The 18,112-nt window shown below is 40.4% G+C and overlaps 1 protein-coding gene across 1 annotated transcript; it reads left to right on the top strand.

The window, feature by feature from the left end:
* Positions 1 to 4,157: 4,157 nt before the first annotated feature.
* On the top strand, positions 4,158 to 17,676 carry LOC114784625 (dual specificity tyrosine-phosphorylation-regulated kinase 1A-like). The gene is made up of 11 exons (XM_028970145.1): positions 4,158 to 4,703; positions 10,828 to 11,024; positions 11,225 to 11,317; positions 11,395 to 11,583; positions 11,685 to 11,832; positions 11,910 to 12,196; positions 12,281 to 12,427; positions 12,511 to 12,651; positions 12,740 to 13,043; positions 13,285 to 13,409; positions 16,093 to 17,676. Exons 2-11 carry the CDS (start codon positions 10,905 to 10,907, stop codon positions 16,645 to 16,647), a joined length of 2,109 nt encoding a protein of 702 aa, XP_028825978.1. The 5' UTR covers positions 4,158 to 4,703; positions 10,828 to 10,904; the 3' UTR covers positions 16,648 to 17,676.
* The last annotated feature ends 436 nt before the right edge of the window (positions 17,677 to 18,112 follow it).

Here is an 18,112-nt window from a genome sequence, read left to right as displayed (position 1 = left end):
CAGCTAAAATAATGAAGGAGTGGCTTCACAACAACTCCATGCCTGTTCTTAAAAGGCCCAGCCAGAGGCCTGACTTAAATCCAATTGAGCGTCTCTGGAGAGACCTAAAAATGGTTGTCCACCAACAATTACCATCCAATCTGCAAGGAGGAATGGCAGAGGATCCCCAAATCCAGGTGTGAAAAACTTGCATCCCTGAGGTAGCAGTTGAGCTTGTAGGACTGCTTCCAAACTCTGTCCAGGAACACAGTTACATCCTGGTGATTGTGGACTACAAAACCCCGTACCCAGAAGCAAAATCCCTCCAGAAAGCCATCTCCTAAGTAATTTTGTTTTATGAGCTCTGCCAGCTGATGAGAGGGTGGGAATACCCAAGGACCTCATCACTGACCAAGGGGCCCCATTCATGTCCAAGCTCACTTCCTGTTCATCTTGCTCCAGGTAAAAACTACTACTAGAACCCATGAAGCACATACTGAAAAATGGAGGTGCTATTCAGAGGGTAATGTGCGTGGTGCGCTAGATGGAGGCCCAGGCAACACAGCAGTGGCTGTAGAAGTGGCCGGCCCGACACAGGGAATTCCAGCCAGGTGAATGTTTGCTTCTGTTGGTGCCATCCTCTGCCTGTAAATTTCTTGCTACCAGGTGTAATGGAAAAACTAAGAGCCGAATTCAGAAACTTGTTGAAAAACAAAAAAGTCAAAGATAACCAGATTTTTTAAAAATGCAGAAAGTTTCTGTACAGCAGTCATGGTCCCATGGGCGCAGTGCACATCGCTTACTTAATTAACAATGTTAATTAGCATAGTTAAATCCCTCATTCCCCCAATATTTAGAACAATTGATTTGTCCCAAGTCATCAATCCATCCCTAATTAGGCTGGCCACCGATATTCTTGGTGGAAGTATTTTCTCTTTAGTAAGGAATAAGCTAACAATTGTGCATTTGTTTAGACAGCTGCAACAGCCAAGGATGTCCCAACCTCCCCATACTCTTGTCTTAGGTTTTTTCCGAATTTGTAAGACTTTGTTTGGCCCTGTTCGGCCCTTGGGAAGGCTCTGTCCTGTGGGAAGAGTCAGAACATGCACAGGCCACAAGGCATCAGGGGCCTAGAAAATAAGCAAAAGACCTCAAAGCCTTAAAAATATACAATAGTGGCAGGGACCCTAAGTGCATTAAATGGATGGAGCCTGTACCCCTGGTGTTCCCAGGAAGGAGAGCCTGGGGGATCCCAGGAAGAAGAGACCAGTTGAATGGACACCAGTGCAAGGAGGTAAGACAGCTCATCCAGTTCCGTAATGTGTCTGAAATTTGAGTCATGGCAACTGGACTTTCTTTTGTTAATGTAGAGACGTTTCATTCTGCACCCACATAACTTTGTCAGATTAACAAAGTTCTGTGGATGCAGAATGAAACATCTCTACATTAAAGAAGAAAGTCCAGTTGCCATGACTCAACTTTCAGACAAATTCACATGGATGACTGATAATCTTCACAGACATATTTCAAACACTCCGGTTTGCATGAGGGTTCATATCGCTTTCTCACTTTCTCTGCAGCACATGCCAGTTGATTATGGGTTTCACTTCTACCCCTATGGCTATTATAGTCATTGGGAGGACCATTGATTACTCTCAGAAGATGACATGTCCTATGTTCTGTAAACATATTGTAAGCTCATTTTTGAAAATTCTGTTATAAAATTTTAAAGATTGACATAATATGTGATTTGAAAGTCTTTTGCTGTTTACAGGGAGTGCAGAATTATTAGACAAGTTGTATTTTTGAGGAATAATTTTATTATTGAACCACCATGTTCTCAATGAACCCAAAAAAAAAAAAAAAAAAAACCTCATTAATATCAAAGCTGAATGTTTTTGGAATGTATTTTAGGGGGATATCTGTGTGTGCAGGTGACTATTACTGTGCATAATTATTAGGCAACTTAACAAAAAACAAATATATACCCATTTCAATTATTTATTTTTACCAGTGAAACCAATATAACATCTCCACATTCACAAATATACATTTCTGACATACAAAAACAAATCAGCGACCAATATAGCCACCTTTCTTTCCAAGGACACTCAAAAGCCTGCCATCCATGGATTCTTTCAGTATTTTGATCTGTTCACCATCAACATTGCGTGCAGCAGCAACCACAGCCTCCCAGACACTGTTCAGATCTCACATTTGATGATGGACCAAAGTTTCTCAATGGGGTTCAGATCAGGTGAACAAGGAGGCCATGTCATTAGTTTTTCTTCTTCTTTTATACCCTTTCTTGCCAGCCACGCTGTGGAGTACTTGGAGTACTTGCGTGTGATGGAGCATTGTCCTGCATGAAAATCATGTTTTTCTTGAAGGATGCAGACTTCTTCCTGTACCACTGCTTGAAGAAGGTGTCTTCCAGAAACTGGCAGTAGGACTGGGAGTTGAGCTTGACTCCATCCTCAACCCGAAAAGGCCCCACAAGCTCATCTTTGATGATACCAGCCCAAACCAGTACTCCACCTCCACCTTGCTGGCGTCTGAGTCGGACTGGAGCTCTCTGCCCTTTACCAATACAGCCACGGGCCCATCCATCTGGCCCATCAAGACTCACTCTCATTTCATCAGTCCATAAAACCTTAGAAAAATCAGTCTTGAGATATTTCTTGGCCCAGTCTTGACGTTTCAGCTTGTGTGTCTTGTTCAGTGGTGGTCGTCTTTCAGCCTTTCTTACCTTGGCCATGTCTCTGAGTATTGCACACCTTGTGCTTTTGGGCACTCCAGTGATGTTGCAGCTCTGAAATATGGCCAAACTGGTGGCAAGTGGCATCTTGGCAGCTGCACGCTTGACTTTTCTCAGTTCATGGGCAGTTATTTTGCGCCTTGGTTTTTCCACACGCTTCTTGCGATCTGTTGACTATTTTGAATGAAACGCTTGATTGTTCGATGATCACGCTTCAGAAGCTTTGCAATTTTAAGAGTGCTGCATCCCTCTGCAAGATATCTCACTATTTTTGACTCTGAGCCTGTCAAGTCCTTCTTTTGACCCATTTTGCCAAAGGAAAGGAAGTTGCCTAATAATTATGCACACCTGATATAGGGTGTTGATGTCATTAGACCACACCCCTTCTCATTACAGAGATGCACATCACCTAATATGCTTAATTGGTAGTAGGCTTTCGAGCCTATACAGCTTGGAGTAAGACAACATGCATGAAGAGGATGATGTGGACAAAATACTCATTTGCCTAATAATTCTGCACTCCCTGTATTTATTAAATGTAAAGAACATCTCAACTCAGGGCAGTGGTGCCCTAGCAGTTAAGGAAGCGCCCCCCGAATCAGATGGTTGCCGGTTCGAATCCTGATCTGCCAAGGAACCACTGAAAGCACCATCCCCAAACACTTCTCCCCAGGCACCTGTCATGGCTGCCCACTGCTCACCAAGGGTGGTGGGTTAAAAGCAGAGGACACATTTTGTTGTGTGCACCGTGTGCTGTGCTGCAGTGTTTCACAATGACAGTCACTTCAGTTTCACTTCACTTCAACTCTTCCAGAATTCTGGTTGTACATGGTGATTATTCCACCATTTTTATTCACTGAATGTTGATAAGCTGGGCTCCATAGGCTGATTACTGAAGATATAATAAGCAGTTCAGTGCATCAGCATGTAAAAGTGGAGAGGGCTGATTCAATCCTGATTTAATCATACATGCACTGTGCAACAGTTTTGCCACTGAAATAACACACACAGCACATGTTCATCATTTGATTGTTTATTGTTTATACTGCCATTGAATGATTGAGAAATATTTTGTCACAAATAGATGGTTGATTATCATAATTTATTAAATAATATTTAAAGATGACACAACTGTACAGCAAGTATTTCCTTTCTTACTCTCATGCAACACATGAAACTTGGATGTCAGACTATTTAATGACATTCTGTTAAAAGATTGTTGCACCATCTTTCTTTCCACCTAAAATTAGTTGATTTAAGCAAGAGTCCTGATAATATGACGTTATGAGCCATAATAAATCAATGTAGTTTTATGTATTAATTATGTTAAAGTCAAAGGCGTAACAACAGTAGTGCGGACAGGATGTTTAGTCCTCGTCATTGAAGCATCCGGGTACTTCACTTCTTGATTGACAGTTGTCATGGTAACATTTCAGTCTGTCGCCATTTTGTTAGTAGGTTTTTTTTCCTTTTCAAATGTTTTCCCTTCCCGCCGGAACAATGTCGTCGGTTTTCGGTCAAGTGACAGTGACCTGGGAAGCTGCACATCGCCTGAGCCGGAACGAGGATATTCGGGTTAGAAGATTATAGCGTGACGGAGATATTTAGCTGGTATTTGTGGAACGGACAGCTCTGCCGGGCCGGGCCGGGGCGCTGCTCCGCTCCGCACAGAGGCGCGCCATTTTGTGGGTATACAGCTGAAAAAATGGAGTAAAATCCTCCGGAGCTTAGCCGAAGTTCTGTCACACACCAGAGCGGGAGAACAGCCCCTTGCTCACTGTTCAGAACGGGCTGTTGAGACGCAGAGAGATCGCTAAAGTCGCCTGGCAGACGGACGCTGCCTCGGGGAAGGCCTGCAGTCTGTCAGCACAGGGAGAGGATTTATCACGATCCGGTGTCTCCAAACTGGACAGGGTTGTCCTCCACACTGGTTTTGGCCCTTCTAATGAAGATCTCACCACCAGAGGTAGGTGAAGGGCCGAGTCTGACCCGGATGGATTTATTTATGCTTCTGGTGTCTGCTTCGTATGCATCACGATGGCCGGGTGCGGTGTCCGGTGCAGGCCGGCCTACGTGTCTGATCCAGGCTCGACTGGTTCCGTAATTAGCGGTTCTTCCGAACCCTTCCTGCTCCTTTGAGTTTCTGCACCTGTTGAGTTCTGACACCAGCCTTATAGGATCAGTCATGGACAAAAGTCGCAACTGTTAAGTCATTTAAATGAACTTCATGTGTGGCTGTACACACGCAGTCAAAATCGAAAGCCTTAATTTATTCCCTTAACGTTTCATCATCACTTTTTCTCTAAGAAAAACATACCTTCCGTGCCATCATCACATCACATTTTACTAAAAATCATATAGCTGCCATGTCATAATCACATTTTGCTAAAAAAAAAAAAAAAACATATAGCTGCCGTGTCATCATCACATCACATTTTACTAAAAAAAAACATTAGATGCCTTGTCATGATCACATTTTACTAAAAATCATATAGATTCCGTGTCATCACATTTTACAAAAAAAAAACATATAGCTGCAAGTCCACCAAAATTCAGAACTCCACAACACTGAAACCCCTTAAAAAGAAATTTATCATAACTAGGGCTAAATGATTGGGGTTAAAAAAAAAACACTTGTGTTTATTGATGTCAGTATTTTGATCCTATAAATGAAAGTGAAGTGATTCAAATTGTGAAGCACAGCACAGGGTGACACAACAAAATGTGTCCTCTGCTTTTAAATCACCCTTAGTAAGTAGTGGGCAGCCATGACAGGCACTCGGGGAGCAGTGTGTGGTGACGGTGCTTTTGCCAAGTGGCACCTTAGTGGTACCTTGGCAGATTGGAATTCGTATCAGCAACCTTCTGATTAATGTTAAGTCTAACATTTAAGTGTAGCTTTTAGACCAGTGACCAGTGTTGTCCTGTGAATCACACCATCTTGGGCATTTTAGTTGTATATACTGTTATTGCATAAACATTATTTTATTGAAGTGTTGCACAGTATTGACACCCATTATGCATTGAAATATTTGGTGCAATAGTTTTGTCTGAATGCTTCACAGAATTTTATTATGGAAGTTTGTGTGAGACTAGTTGTCTGTGTCCTGTGCATGGCAAACTGCTTTTGTCATAACTTTATATTGAACTATATAGCAGTAAGGCACGACAAATACTATGTACATTTCACATAGGGCTGAACGATTTGGGGAAAAAAGACATATTGCAATTATTGAGATCAATATTGTGATATGCGGTTGCGATATGATAAAGGGCACTTGCTTGTATATCAATGAAAAATCACATACAAATTACTAATAGTGAAATGTTTAATTTCAAAGTGAAACGTACAAACTACTTATAACAACTTGAAATGCCCAGTGCTTTCAAAATACAATATTCTACAAAATTAATTAATCACATAAAACTCTTTACATTACTGTCGAACGACAAACCCTGGTAAGGCTAAACAACTGTTTTGATTATATTTGTCCATTATAAAATCCTGTATTATAGTTCTTACGTTTAACCAAAACGTTGTTTGGAGGCTGACTTGAACACAGGGATGCATAGCTTTGCTAGCTTAGCTAAGGTTAAGATTTGTAAACTGAGGTGAATTTCTTTAGGAAACCTTCAAAGTTTGAGAAGTTAACTAAACAGCTAAGAACAGTCTAAATAGTTAATGCCTACGTTTAGCCAAAACGTTGTTTAGAGGCTGACTTGAACACAGGAATGCATAGCTTCGTTATCTTAGCCTAGCTTAGCTAAGGTTAAGACTTATAAAACGGGATTTTATAATGGCCAAATATATTCAAAACAATGGTCCAGCCTTACCTATGAAATGTAATCCCCCGGGATCTGGTTTGGAGCGTACAGCGGTTTGTACAGCCCCAAGCAGCACAAGAGTGAGACATTTTTATGCACTTCTCTCCATAGACTTGTATATGCTCCACTCCACAGCAGAGCCTATCGCAATATGGTGGCAACGTTGACATATATGGTGGCAGCACTCATTTCATTTCAACTAACCATTATTTTAATAATCGATTAATCTGTCGTTTTTTTTTTTGATAAATCGTAGAATCGGATAAAAAAAAAAAAAAGAAAAAAAGCATTCATTTCCAACCCTTTATTCAAAAACAGAACCAAAATCTTTAGAAAACACAAACATGTTGCTCCTTGTATGCTTTACATCTGCCAAATATAGACTTTTTTTTCTTTCTTTTTTTTTTTTTTTTTTTTTTTTAAATAAAGTGCCATCTGAGCTGCCAGAACGATAAATAATTTATAAAAAAAATAAAGAACAATACAAATCAGAAAATTTTACAGGATTTGTTTGTCAGAACTTGTTCTCTACACTACACTGCAGATGCACACACTCACAAACTCTCACACTGACACACACACTGCAAAAAATGCTTTTCTAACTGTCCTGATTTCAGTCCAAATCTCTAAAAAAATCTTAAATCAAGATACAATTACTAGACACATGAAATAGCATAAGAAATTGTCTTGTTTTCTGAAAAAACATCTCAATTAAGTGATTTTGTTTTGCTTAAAACAAGCAAAATGATCTGCCAGAAGTTTCAAGCATCACTTAATTTTCTCATGCCATTTTTCTTGTCTAGTAATCTTGATTTAAGATTTTTTTAGATATTTGGACTGGAAACGAGACAAAATTACTGTAGCACCCGGTGACACACCAAAATGTGTCCTCTGCTTTTAACCCATCATCCTTTCCACCACAGTAATGGCTTTTCTTCCTTGGAAAGGACACCGGATCAGAGCAGGTGCTGTGGACCAGGCGTCACGGGTGGTCTGTTTAGCGCATACACGATAGTCCACTTTCAGTAGAATTGCCCAGATATTGTTTTATCTGGTATAAAGTTATGCTATATGTTGATGTATCTGTAAAAAAAGTATACAACTTCCTGCTGCAGTGCCTTTGATATGGTAACATGTTGCCCTTTCAAAAACAAATACATTTTGAATTTACAGATGAAATTTTATACCATCTATCATCTATGGTTCAATTTATATCACAATATTTAATGCCAAAATGAAACCAAAATGGTAAATTAAATTCTGTAATTTTTGCACTTTTGCTTGTTCTAATATTTAAGATGGGTACTCAGATAATGTGGAACATCATTTGATTTCAATGTATTTAAAAAAAAAAAAAAAAAAAACGAAGGTAGGGCCCTGTTAATTTTTTTCCGTTTCTTGCGAAGACCTATTTCACAGTATTACCCATGCTTCCTTTTGTAAAATAAGTGCTTCACGTTTCAACTTAAAAAATGTAACAAATAAATAAACATTGGGGAGACCTGAAATACAAAAAAAAAGTTATGCCCTCTTGCTTAGTGGCACTATGATGATTAAGCCACCTTTGGAATCAGCTGACTTGTTGCATGACTGGCTCACACTAGTTTGCTTCTTCTTCGTTTCTGATATGAGTTTTTGACTAAGTGGCCATCATATATGTTCTTACAAACAGAGTTGTTCTTCAGCTTTATAAAAAAATACTTTTTGTTCAGCTCTAAACTTACACAGGCATGTGCAGAAACGATCAGGCAAGTGATCCGGATTCGCCACAGCTGATGGGCGTTCACAATGGGGTGGTGTGTGCGAAAATCCCACCTCAACAGAAAACACGTAGTGGGGTGCAGTGGCCAGACACGCAAATTGAATGCCATTCCGTGTTTTACAACTGATTACAGTTTTCCACATTACAGAAATCATAGGGCCCTAAATGATAAATAAAGTGAAGTGATTGTCACTTGTGATACACAGCAGCACAGCACATGGTGCACACAGTGAAATTTGTTCTTTACGTTTAACCCATCACCCTGAGTAAGCAGTGGGCAGCCATGACAGGCGCCCGGGGAGCAGTGTAATCAGAAGCAGTGTGCTTTGCTCAGTGGCACCCTGGCAGATCTGGATTAGAACCGACAACCTTCTGATTATGGGGCCGCTTCCTTAACCGTTAGGCCACCACTGTCCCAACTGCGCTGTAATTTAACATGGGACTAGGGCTGCAAATAATGATTATTCTAATAATCGATTAATCTGTCAATTAATTTTTGATTAATCAAAGAATCGGATTTTTTTAAAAAAAGAAAGGCTTTAATTTCCAACCCTTTATTCAAAAACAGAACCAAAATCTTTAGAAAGTGCACAAACATGTTGCTTCTTGAGCTGTTATAATAATAATAAAATAAAAATTGACTAACACAAAAACATACATGTATGCTTTACATCTGCCAAATATAGACTTTTTAATAAAGTGCCACCTGAGCTGCCAGAACGATAAATAATTTATAAAAAAAATAACAATACAAATTTAACAGGATTTGTTTGAAGGTCAGAACTTGTTCTCTACACTACAGTGCAGATGCACACACTCACAAACTCTCACACTGACACACACACACACACACACACACACACACACACACTGCAAAAAATGCTTTTCTAACTTAGTAGTTTTGTCCTGATTTCAGTCCAAATCTCTAAAAAATCTTAAATCAAGATACATTTACTAGACACATGAAATAGCATAAGAAATGATGTCTTGTTTTCTGATAAAACATCTCAAAGTTAAGTGATTGTTTAAAACAAGCAAAATTATCTGCCAATGGGGTAAGAAAACTAATCTTAATGAGATATAATCTCAAACAGAAGTTTTAAGCATCACTTAATTTTCTCATGCTATTTTTCTTGTCTAGTAATCTTGATTTAAGATTTTTTAGATATTTGGACTGGAAACGAGACAAAATTACTAGGTAAGAAAAGCTTTTTTTGCAGTGTAGCTATACATGACAACAGATTGAAAAATGAATGGTCCAAAAAAATGGTTCCTCACTTCAAAACGGAACAAAAGTAGGATTCTGTAGCGACTTACCCTGCTGATGAACTCCCTTCTTCCTCCTCAAACACTCCAACATGTTTGCGTTTCAGGTGCAGGATCATTGCCGTGCCATGTCGCTTTTGCATATTTTCGCGCAGATGTCTCTGCCTCCGGCATGTATCTGTCCTCTACCTCCGCTCGTTTTATTTTGTTTTTTTATTTATTTATTTATTGCTCCGCGCTGTCTATTAGGCGCCAAAATCAGCTAGCATCTGTGTGCGAGAGAGACCGAGTGTGTTCACTCCGCGCTCAAATAAAGTTTTTTATTTTTTTTTTAATAATCAAACGTCTCCGCGTCGCGCGACAACGAATCGATTAGGAAATTCGTTGCCAACTCTTTTAGTAATCGATTTTTATCGATTCAATCGATTCGATGTTGCAGCCCTACATGGGACACATTTGGTTGGTACACATGGACATCAGCGCAATGTGATTGGACTTCCCCCACCAATGCCGGGGTGGTGTGCTGTATACACACACACACTGTGTACATCACAGAAATTTGTACATGTTTGCTGCATGAGAGGCTTTGCGCACAAGAATTTCCCACACGTTTACTAGTGACAATAAAACTGCTGTGATAACATTTTGTGCTGGAACTTTGTGATTCCTTGGTATCACTACGCGTAACTGCTTTTATCTGCTGGCTATCAAACTGTGCCGAAGTTTAATTTGATTCCTTTTTTATTTCTTGTTTTGTTATTGGAAACTGGAAGTAGCTTTCTCCTGGCAACACAACTCGTTTATTTGCATACTTTACAGTGATTGGCTTATATGTGGATTTTACTGCCAGATCACACTTCAGCTTCTTGGTGATAGGCTTTGCTAATTAGCTGCTGTTGCTGAGATTGTGAGTTTGGGCCATCTTGCATGCAGCCTGGTTCTGAGAAATGCCTGGACCTTTCTCTGAAAATATGATAGATGTATGAAAATTCTATGGTAATAGAAAAAACATACATTACATATTTTATCTCAATTGGCTAATTAAATATATGCTGGTGTTGTCTGGTCATGCAGACTGTAATACAGAAATTATTGTACACATGACAAAGGTTGTATTTTCCTTTACTTCTGTGATTGAAACAATCAAGTGAAAATTTGTATAATGTCTGCTATCTGACATAAATATCAAAACAAATGATAAAGACGCCATAATTAATGGGTGTCCATTTCCCGACAGGAGAAGAGAGCTCAGCATGCGAACCCTCATCCATCCGGTCTGCACTCTCTTTTTCCTCCCATGCTGCTGGTGTTCCCATGGCCGCTCCCATGCCTCTTTCACACCAGCAGTACAGTGACCGCCACCAGCAGAGCACAAACCAGGCTATTAGTGCACTGCCACATGGGGACCAAAGCCAGCCCCTCAGTACCGACCAGGTAGTGCACACGCACTCACGCGCAGTGTACACAGCCCTGTTTTTAAATGATTAAACATGGCATTTTAACAGGGTTGTGTAGACGTTTTATATACACAGTATACATACCAAGCCTCAGCTCTGTACAGTTGGGTCCACACTAATATTTTCACACGGACATAAGGACAGCCTCTAAGTGCCATTTCTGAATGTGTTTTCCAGGCCCACATGCCCCAGTGTTTTCGTGACCCATCGTTGGCTCCACTGAGGAAGCTTTCTATTGATCTGATCAAAACCTACAAACACATCAATGAAGTAAGTTTATTGGTACAGTTTTATTTTTGGGTCTCAGTGTATTCAGCTTCTGACTTCACATGTTTTTTAAATTTTAGGTTTATTATGCAAAAAAGAAAAGACGGCATCAACTGGGCACAGGTGAGGATTCCAGCCATAAAAAAGAGCGAAAAGTCATTAACGATGGTTACGATGATGATAACTACGACTACATCGTTAAAAATGGGGAGAAGTGGATGGACCGGTATGAAATTGACTCTTTGATAGGGAAAGGATCATTTGGTCAGGTAAGATTTGAAGTTTTAAAAATTCAATCAGATGCTGTTGAATTTTATCTTGTCCACTTCCTTCTGCATACTAAATGCCTGTATTCTTCCTCTTGTTTTAGGTGGTCAAAGCTTATGACCGTACTGAACAGGAGTGGGTAGCTATTAAAATAATAAAGAACAAAAAGGCTTTTCTGAATCAGGCCCAGATTGAGGTTCAACTTCTTGAGCTCATGAACAAACATGACACTGAGATGAGATATTATATAGGTAATGAGTGATGTTTCTGTTTCCATTTCTTTATGTACTCGAAAAGGTACTGGATTTAATGTGTTTTGTGTTTTTAGTTCATCTAAAGCGTCACTTCATCTTCCGGAATCACCTCTGCCTAGTTTTTGAAATGTTGTCGTACAACTTGTACGACTTGCTGCGGAACACGAATTTCAGAGGAGTCTCATTGAACCTGACACGGAAGTTTGCCCAGCAGTTGTGCACGGCCCTTCTCTTTTTGGCCACTCCTGAGCTCAGCATTATACACTGTGACCTAAAGCCTGAGAACATTCTGCTCTGCAACCCCAAGAGAAGTGCCATCAAGATAGTGGACTTTGGGAGCTCATGCCAGTTAGGCCAGAGGGTACATGTTGTCTGAACCGTGCAGTTATTGCCATTTGAACTTCAGCAGAATGCATGTGAACATGTTTTTATGTTGTGTTTTCAGATATATCAGTACATCCAGAGTCGCTTCTACCGTTCCCCTGAGGTGTTGCTTGGTATGCCATATGATTTGGCCATTGACATGTGGTCCCTGGGCTGCATCCTGGTAGAGATGCACACCGGAGAGCCTCTGTTCAGTGGAGCCAATGAGGTAATATGTGTGTATATTGTGTGGTACGTTGGTGGGTGTTTGCATGCAGAACAGCTAAAATTTTCATGGCTTTGATTTGACAGGTGGACCAAATGAACAAAATAGTTGAAGTTCTTGGGATCCCACCCAGTCATATTATGGATCGAGCTCCAAAATCGAGAAAGTTCTTTGAGAAATTATCTGATGGGGCGTGGAGTGTAAAAAGGACCAAAGATGGCAAAAAGGTAGGAGTAGTGCAGCCTTCCTTGATCAACTGGTTGAAATGAATGGTCTTGGTTCATCTCACTCTCTTTGTGTTCTTACCTTGGACAGTATAAACTACCAGCTTCCCGGAAGCTACACACCATCCTTGGAGTAGAGGCAGGTGGACCTGGAGGACGGCGCAATGGCGAGTCTGGCCACACAGTTGCAGACTACCTGAAGTTTAAGGACCTGATCCTCAGAATGCTGGACTTTGACCCCAAGACACGCATTCAGCCCTATTATGCCCTGCAGCACAGCTTTTTCAAGAAGACCGCCGATGAGGGCACAAACACGAGCAGCAGTGTGTCCACCAGCCCCGCCCTTGAGCAGTCGCAGTCCTCAGGGACCACTTCTAGCACGTCATCAAGCTCAGGTGCCAGCAGTAAACCTGTAATTTAACTCAATTGTATTATATTATATTCAGCTCTGAGATTTTTTGTTTCCCTCACAATAGAAGTGGTGATTTCAGGCAAGTAGTCTAAATTCTTGGAGAAAGTTGTGTACCTGTATAGCCTTTTAAAGGAAGAGCTGATCATTGGTCCTTTATCGGCTCTGCTATCCAAATTTTGGCTTTTGTCTTGAGAGTGCAATTTTATTTATTTTTATATTGTCAGGAGGGTCTTCTGGAACTAGCACCAGTGACAGAGCGCGGTCTGACCCCACCCACCACCATCGGCATACTGGGGAGCACTTTGGTGCTGTCATACCTGCACTGGACTGTGACAACATTTGCCCACAGGTGAGCACTAGCCTTGATTTTTAGTTCTCTAAAAGACTTTTCTGTGTGATATGGAATTAAATTCATATTGCGATGTAAATTAAAACATTGACTGTAAACAGTATATATTGCCGTATATAGTTATATGCGGTATATATCTGTAAATTTAAATGTAACTGTTTATATGTTCATAGCAAAGGCACTGCAGCAGGATGCTGTATAATAAACTTTTTACTCATTTCGTAGTAGCGGTGAATGTAAAATATTTATTGTTATTAATTGCAAATCTGCAATTATAGAAAATATATGGTAACATTTGAACATCTCTCCCATAATGGTCATCACCTCAGTAGAAAGCTGTGGGTCCTGTATTTGACAGACATTCATTGATTTTTCACTCGCTCTCCACTTTCACAAAGTCATGTATGTCTGTGAACTTACAGGTTTATTTTTGAATTTATACTGACCTGCCCTCGGTCATCTCTTAAGCCAGAAAATGTTGACAGGCTCGTTTTTATCTGTAGGCCTGTAGTATGTTCCTGTTCCTTGAACAAACCCAATTCCAAAAAAGTTGGTACACTGTACAAGGAATGCAATGATGTGGAAATATTTTATTCAGAATTCAACATAGATGACATTCCAAATGTTTAAACTGAGAAAATGTATCATTTTAAGGGGAAAAATTAGTTTGATTTCAAGTTTCATGGCATCAACACGTCTCAAAAAATTTGGGACAAGGTCATGTTTACCATTGTGTGGCATCCCCTCTTCTTTTTATTACAGCCTGCAAACGTCTTGGGACTGAGGAGAAAAGTTTAGAAATTTTAATGTTGTCCCATTCTTGTCTAATACAGGCTTCTAGTTGCTCAGCTGTCAGTTTTTTTTGGTCACATCTTTCTTCCTCTTCATGATGCGCCAAATGTTGTCTATGAGTGAAGGATCTGGACTGCAGGCTGGCCATTTCGGTACCCCGATTCTTCTTCGGCACAGCCATGATGTAGTAATTGATGAAGTATGTGGTCTGGCATTGTCATGGTGGAACATGCAAGGTCTTCCATGAAAGAGACGACGTCTGGATGGGATCATATGTTGTTCTAGATCTTGGATATACCTTTCAGGATTGATTGTGCCTTCCCAGATGTGTAAGCTTTCCTATGCCACACGAGATGATTACTTTCAACAACTTGGGGTTGTCCTTGTCGTCTTTAGTCCAGATGACATGGCGTCCCAGTTTACCAAAAATATCTTTTTTGATTTGTTTCAGTTTTCAGTGGCAGAACAGTTTTCCACTTTGAAATTGTTCCAGATTCTCTGAATCTTTGGATGATATTATGCACTGTAGATGATAACTTCTAACTCGTTTCTGATATTGCTCCACCATTTTTTGCCGCAGCATTGGGGGAATTGATGATCCTCTTCCCATCTTGACTTCTGAGAGACACTGCCACTTTTTTTTATACCCGATCATGTTGCCAATTTACCTAATAAGTTGCAAATTGCTCTTCCAGCTGTTCCTTATATGTGCATTTAACTTTTCCGGCGTCTTATTGCTGCCTGTCCCAACCTTTTTGGAATGTGTAGCTCTCATGAAATCCAAAATGAGCCAATGTTTGGCATTACGTTTGAAAATCTCACTTTCAGCATTTGATATTGTTGTCTATATTCTTTTGTAAATAAAATATAAGTTTATGAGATTTGTAAATGATTGCATTACTTTTTATTCACAATTTGTAAAGTGCCCCAACGTTTTTGGAATCAGGTTTGTAGTATGTGCCTTTTCTGCATAGGCTTCTGCTTCTCTTTTGCACTTTATAATTGCACTCTGCAATTGCTATTTACTTTTTGTAGGCTGTTGTCTTGGGCAAAAAAATTTTTTTTTTAATTATTTATTTTATTGTTTTCATTCTGAACGGGACGCCTTCACTTGCTGTTTGTTAGACAAAATGTGCAATAAAAATTTATATTACCTAAAATAATGAATAATTGTGATTACAATATTCATGAAAAATAATTGTGGTTATTATTTTGGCCATAATCAAGTGGCCCTTACCCTATAATCTATAGCTTTCACCAGTGTGAAAGTGCATGATGTACATGGATTAACCCATGTAGTTTGACCCCAGCTGATAAGCACTATATTTATATATATATATTAAATCATTTCCTGTCTTTCTATTTGGAAATTTTATTTTTTAAATGTCGCATAGCGTCAAAAGCCCTGCGAATGCCTTAAATTGGAAGAGCAGCTATATAAAAAAAAAAAAATAAAAAAGTTTAATGAGTAAGAGAAAATACAGTAAAGATCTGAGAAATGTCTGCCGAATACAGGACCCACGCGGAAAACTTTATTCAGGTCAGATTCTTGTTGCACAACTTTTTTTAACAAGCTGCTCCTCCGTGTGCTCTGTGCTCTCATCCATTTTCCAGAAATAATGCATTGTGCTGCAAATAGGCGTGGTTTTGCCAAGGTGATGCGGATACTTCTGCAGTAGGCCATATCATCTCTCCCACTGGCCAAATGTAGATCGCATATTGTTTATACCATTTATACCGCACAGTACTAGTTAAAATCACTGCCATCTTTCTTTTTGGGTTTTTGTTTCATATGACTCATTTAAACAAAAGCATCTGAGTTACTTATCTGTACATTTGTACAGTTTCAACCACTTCACTTACTCCTATAATGTGTTTTTGTGTGTGACAGCTCTACCATCCACCTGTAGTGTGGCCTGGTACCATTGGACCTGAACCAGTCACCATTGAAACCCACCCCGTCCAGGAAACCACCTTCAATGTGCCTCCCCACCACCCCAAGGCACTGCACCCCCAACAGCACCGCCCACTTTTATCCACACATCCTCGCCCCTGCCTCTACAACTCCCCCACCAACAGCGCCTCCACGCACGATTCAATGGATGTTGTGCATGGCCATCTCTCCATAACCTCTCTGTCTTCCTCTGCCTCCTCGTCCTCCACATCTTCCTCTTCCACTGGGAATCATGGCAATCACATCTACCAACTGCGTCAGCTCCCTGCAGGCTGCAGGGACTTCACTCAAAACAGGAACATGAACGCTGGCCTGGGAGCATTCTCCAATCCTCGCCAAGAGACCGGCATGGCTGGACACAGCGCTTACCCCCTCGCCACCAGCACCGGGCCAGGCCACTACATTAGTGAAGGTCTGACACCAGGAGTGGAGCCAGAGCAGTCACCAATGACCGGAGTTTGCGTTCAGCAGAGTCCTATGGCCAGTTTGTGACTAGGGTTCCTAGGGTGATCCTAGGGTTAGGGTCCATTTTTTTTCTTAAGAAGCATAGAGCTCAAAAGCTGCTCACAAGGAGGGTCAGCATGAAGATCTGTCTTTTTACAATTGGAACACTGATCATGTAAGACATCCTGGTCAGCCCTTCCTGGGGCAGAATTTCACCAACAATCTCAGCTGTAGTCTGCTCAGGTTGCCTGAGATGTTCACTTGTACATGGGCATCAATCAGGTGGAGGAACAACATTGCTGTGGGTGGAGTATGTATGGCTGAAAGGACTGGATGAAATGTTGCACCACGGAGCTGTTTAATAACTGAAACCTTTTGGCCTTACGTTTCTCAGACAACGAATGACAAAGAGTGGAACGTCTGAACAAAGATGGGCTGTGGTTGATAGAAAAAGGCAATTGAAACATCTTTCTCACTGAAGGGGCGACTTAAGTTCTAGGGTTTTGTTCCAGCACCCCCTTGCTTTTAATACTTTTTTAGTGTCCCCTGGCCAATCCAGGTCCTGAATCAGAGTTTTATTATGTTTTACTTCATTTCACTTCATTGTATGTTTTGTTTTTCTGTTTTTTCTTTTTTTTAAACCAAAGCGGTGGTTTCAACCCTGTAGACCTCTAATCAGGTATGTAGCACTTCAGTTGCATGAATACAGTTGGATTATTTTCAGTATGTGCCTGGAATGTAGAGTTACTCTGCAGGATTCAGAGTTGTGGAATCATCACTTTCTTAGGAACCGTTTTGGGGTTTTCTTCAGCCTTTCTTCATATGTGGCCTCCTGACCGTCACTTGTCTTTCTGTACTTTTATATTTCCATATTTTCTTTTCACACCACTGTAGTCTGCCGAACCCTTCTCCACTACTTGGTGATAAACATTCCAGAATAAAATAGGGACTTTAAAGTGAGCGCCTGTTCCAGCTGTTCCTAAAGGATTTAGTTTTCATGAAATGCAGCCCCTTTTAATAGTGGAAACAGAATTGATGTATATATTTATATTTTTTTAATAAAAGTATAGAACTCACTCCATTTGTCCCTGGTGGTGTGTTGATTGCCTTTGTCAGAATGTTTCATCAGCACTGAGCTTTTTCTTCCAGACCACACTTGAGAGGTAGGCTTGTGTGTAAAACAGTGGCACATTTCGCTGATAAAATAATACTTAAGAAACTATGATGAGGGCTGTCTGTACGACTGTTGGGATAAGATCAACTGAATGATTTCTGTCGTGCAACATGCATGAGCATCATGACAATCCATGTATGCTGCAACCTAATAGTTTCAGAATATACATGCTGTATATATACTGCCCACTAGGAAGTGGTGGCTTAGCGTGTAAGGAAGCAGACTCATAATAAAGTGTTGCAGGTTCAAATCCCAAACCGTTAAGGCGCCACTGAGACGCCCTTGAGCAAGGTGTCCCCACACACTGTTCTATGAATTTAATGGCTGCTCACTGCTCAC

The sequence above is a fragment of the Denticeps clupeoides genome, chromosome 2 (assembly GCF_900700375.1).
Source record: "Denticeps clupeoides chromosome 2, fDenClu1.1, whole genome shotgun sequence".
In the NCBI taxonomy this organism is placed as follows: domain Eukaryota; kingdom Metazoa; phylum Chordata; class Actinopteri; order Clupeiformes; family Denticipitidae; genus Denticeps; species Denticeps clupeoides.
Note: the sequence above shows the minus strand (reverse complement) of the source record. Positions and strands in the feature narration are given on the sequence as shown.

Coding starts and splice junctions, on each gene's coding strand:
- LOC114784625 (XM_028970145.1), top strand. CDS start 10,905: ATGGCCGCTCCCATGCCTCTTTCACACCAGCAGTACAGTGACCGCCAC. Junction 12,197..12,280: donor CATGCCAGTTAGGCCAGAGG/GTACATGTTGTC, acceptor TTGTGTTTTCAG/ATATATCAGTACATCCAGAG. Junction 12,652..12,739: donor GGACCAAAGATGGCAAAAAG/GTAGGAGTAGTG, acceptor TACCTTGGACAG/TATAAACTACCAGCTTCCCG.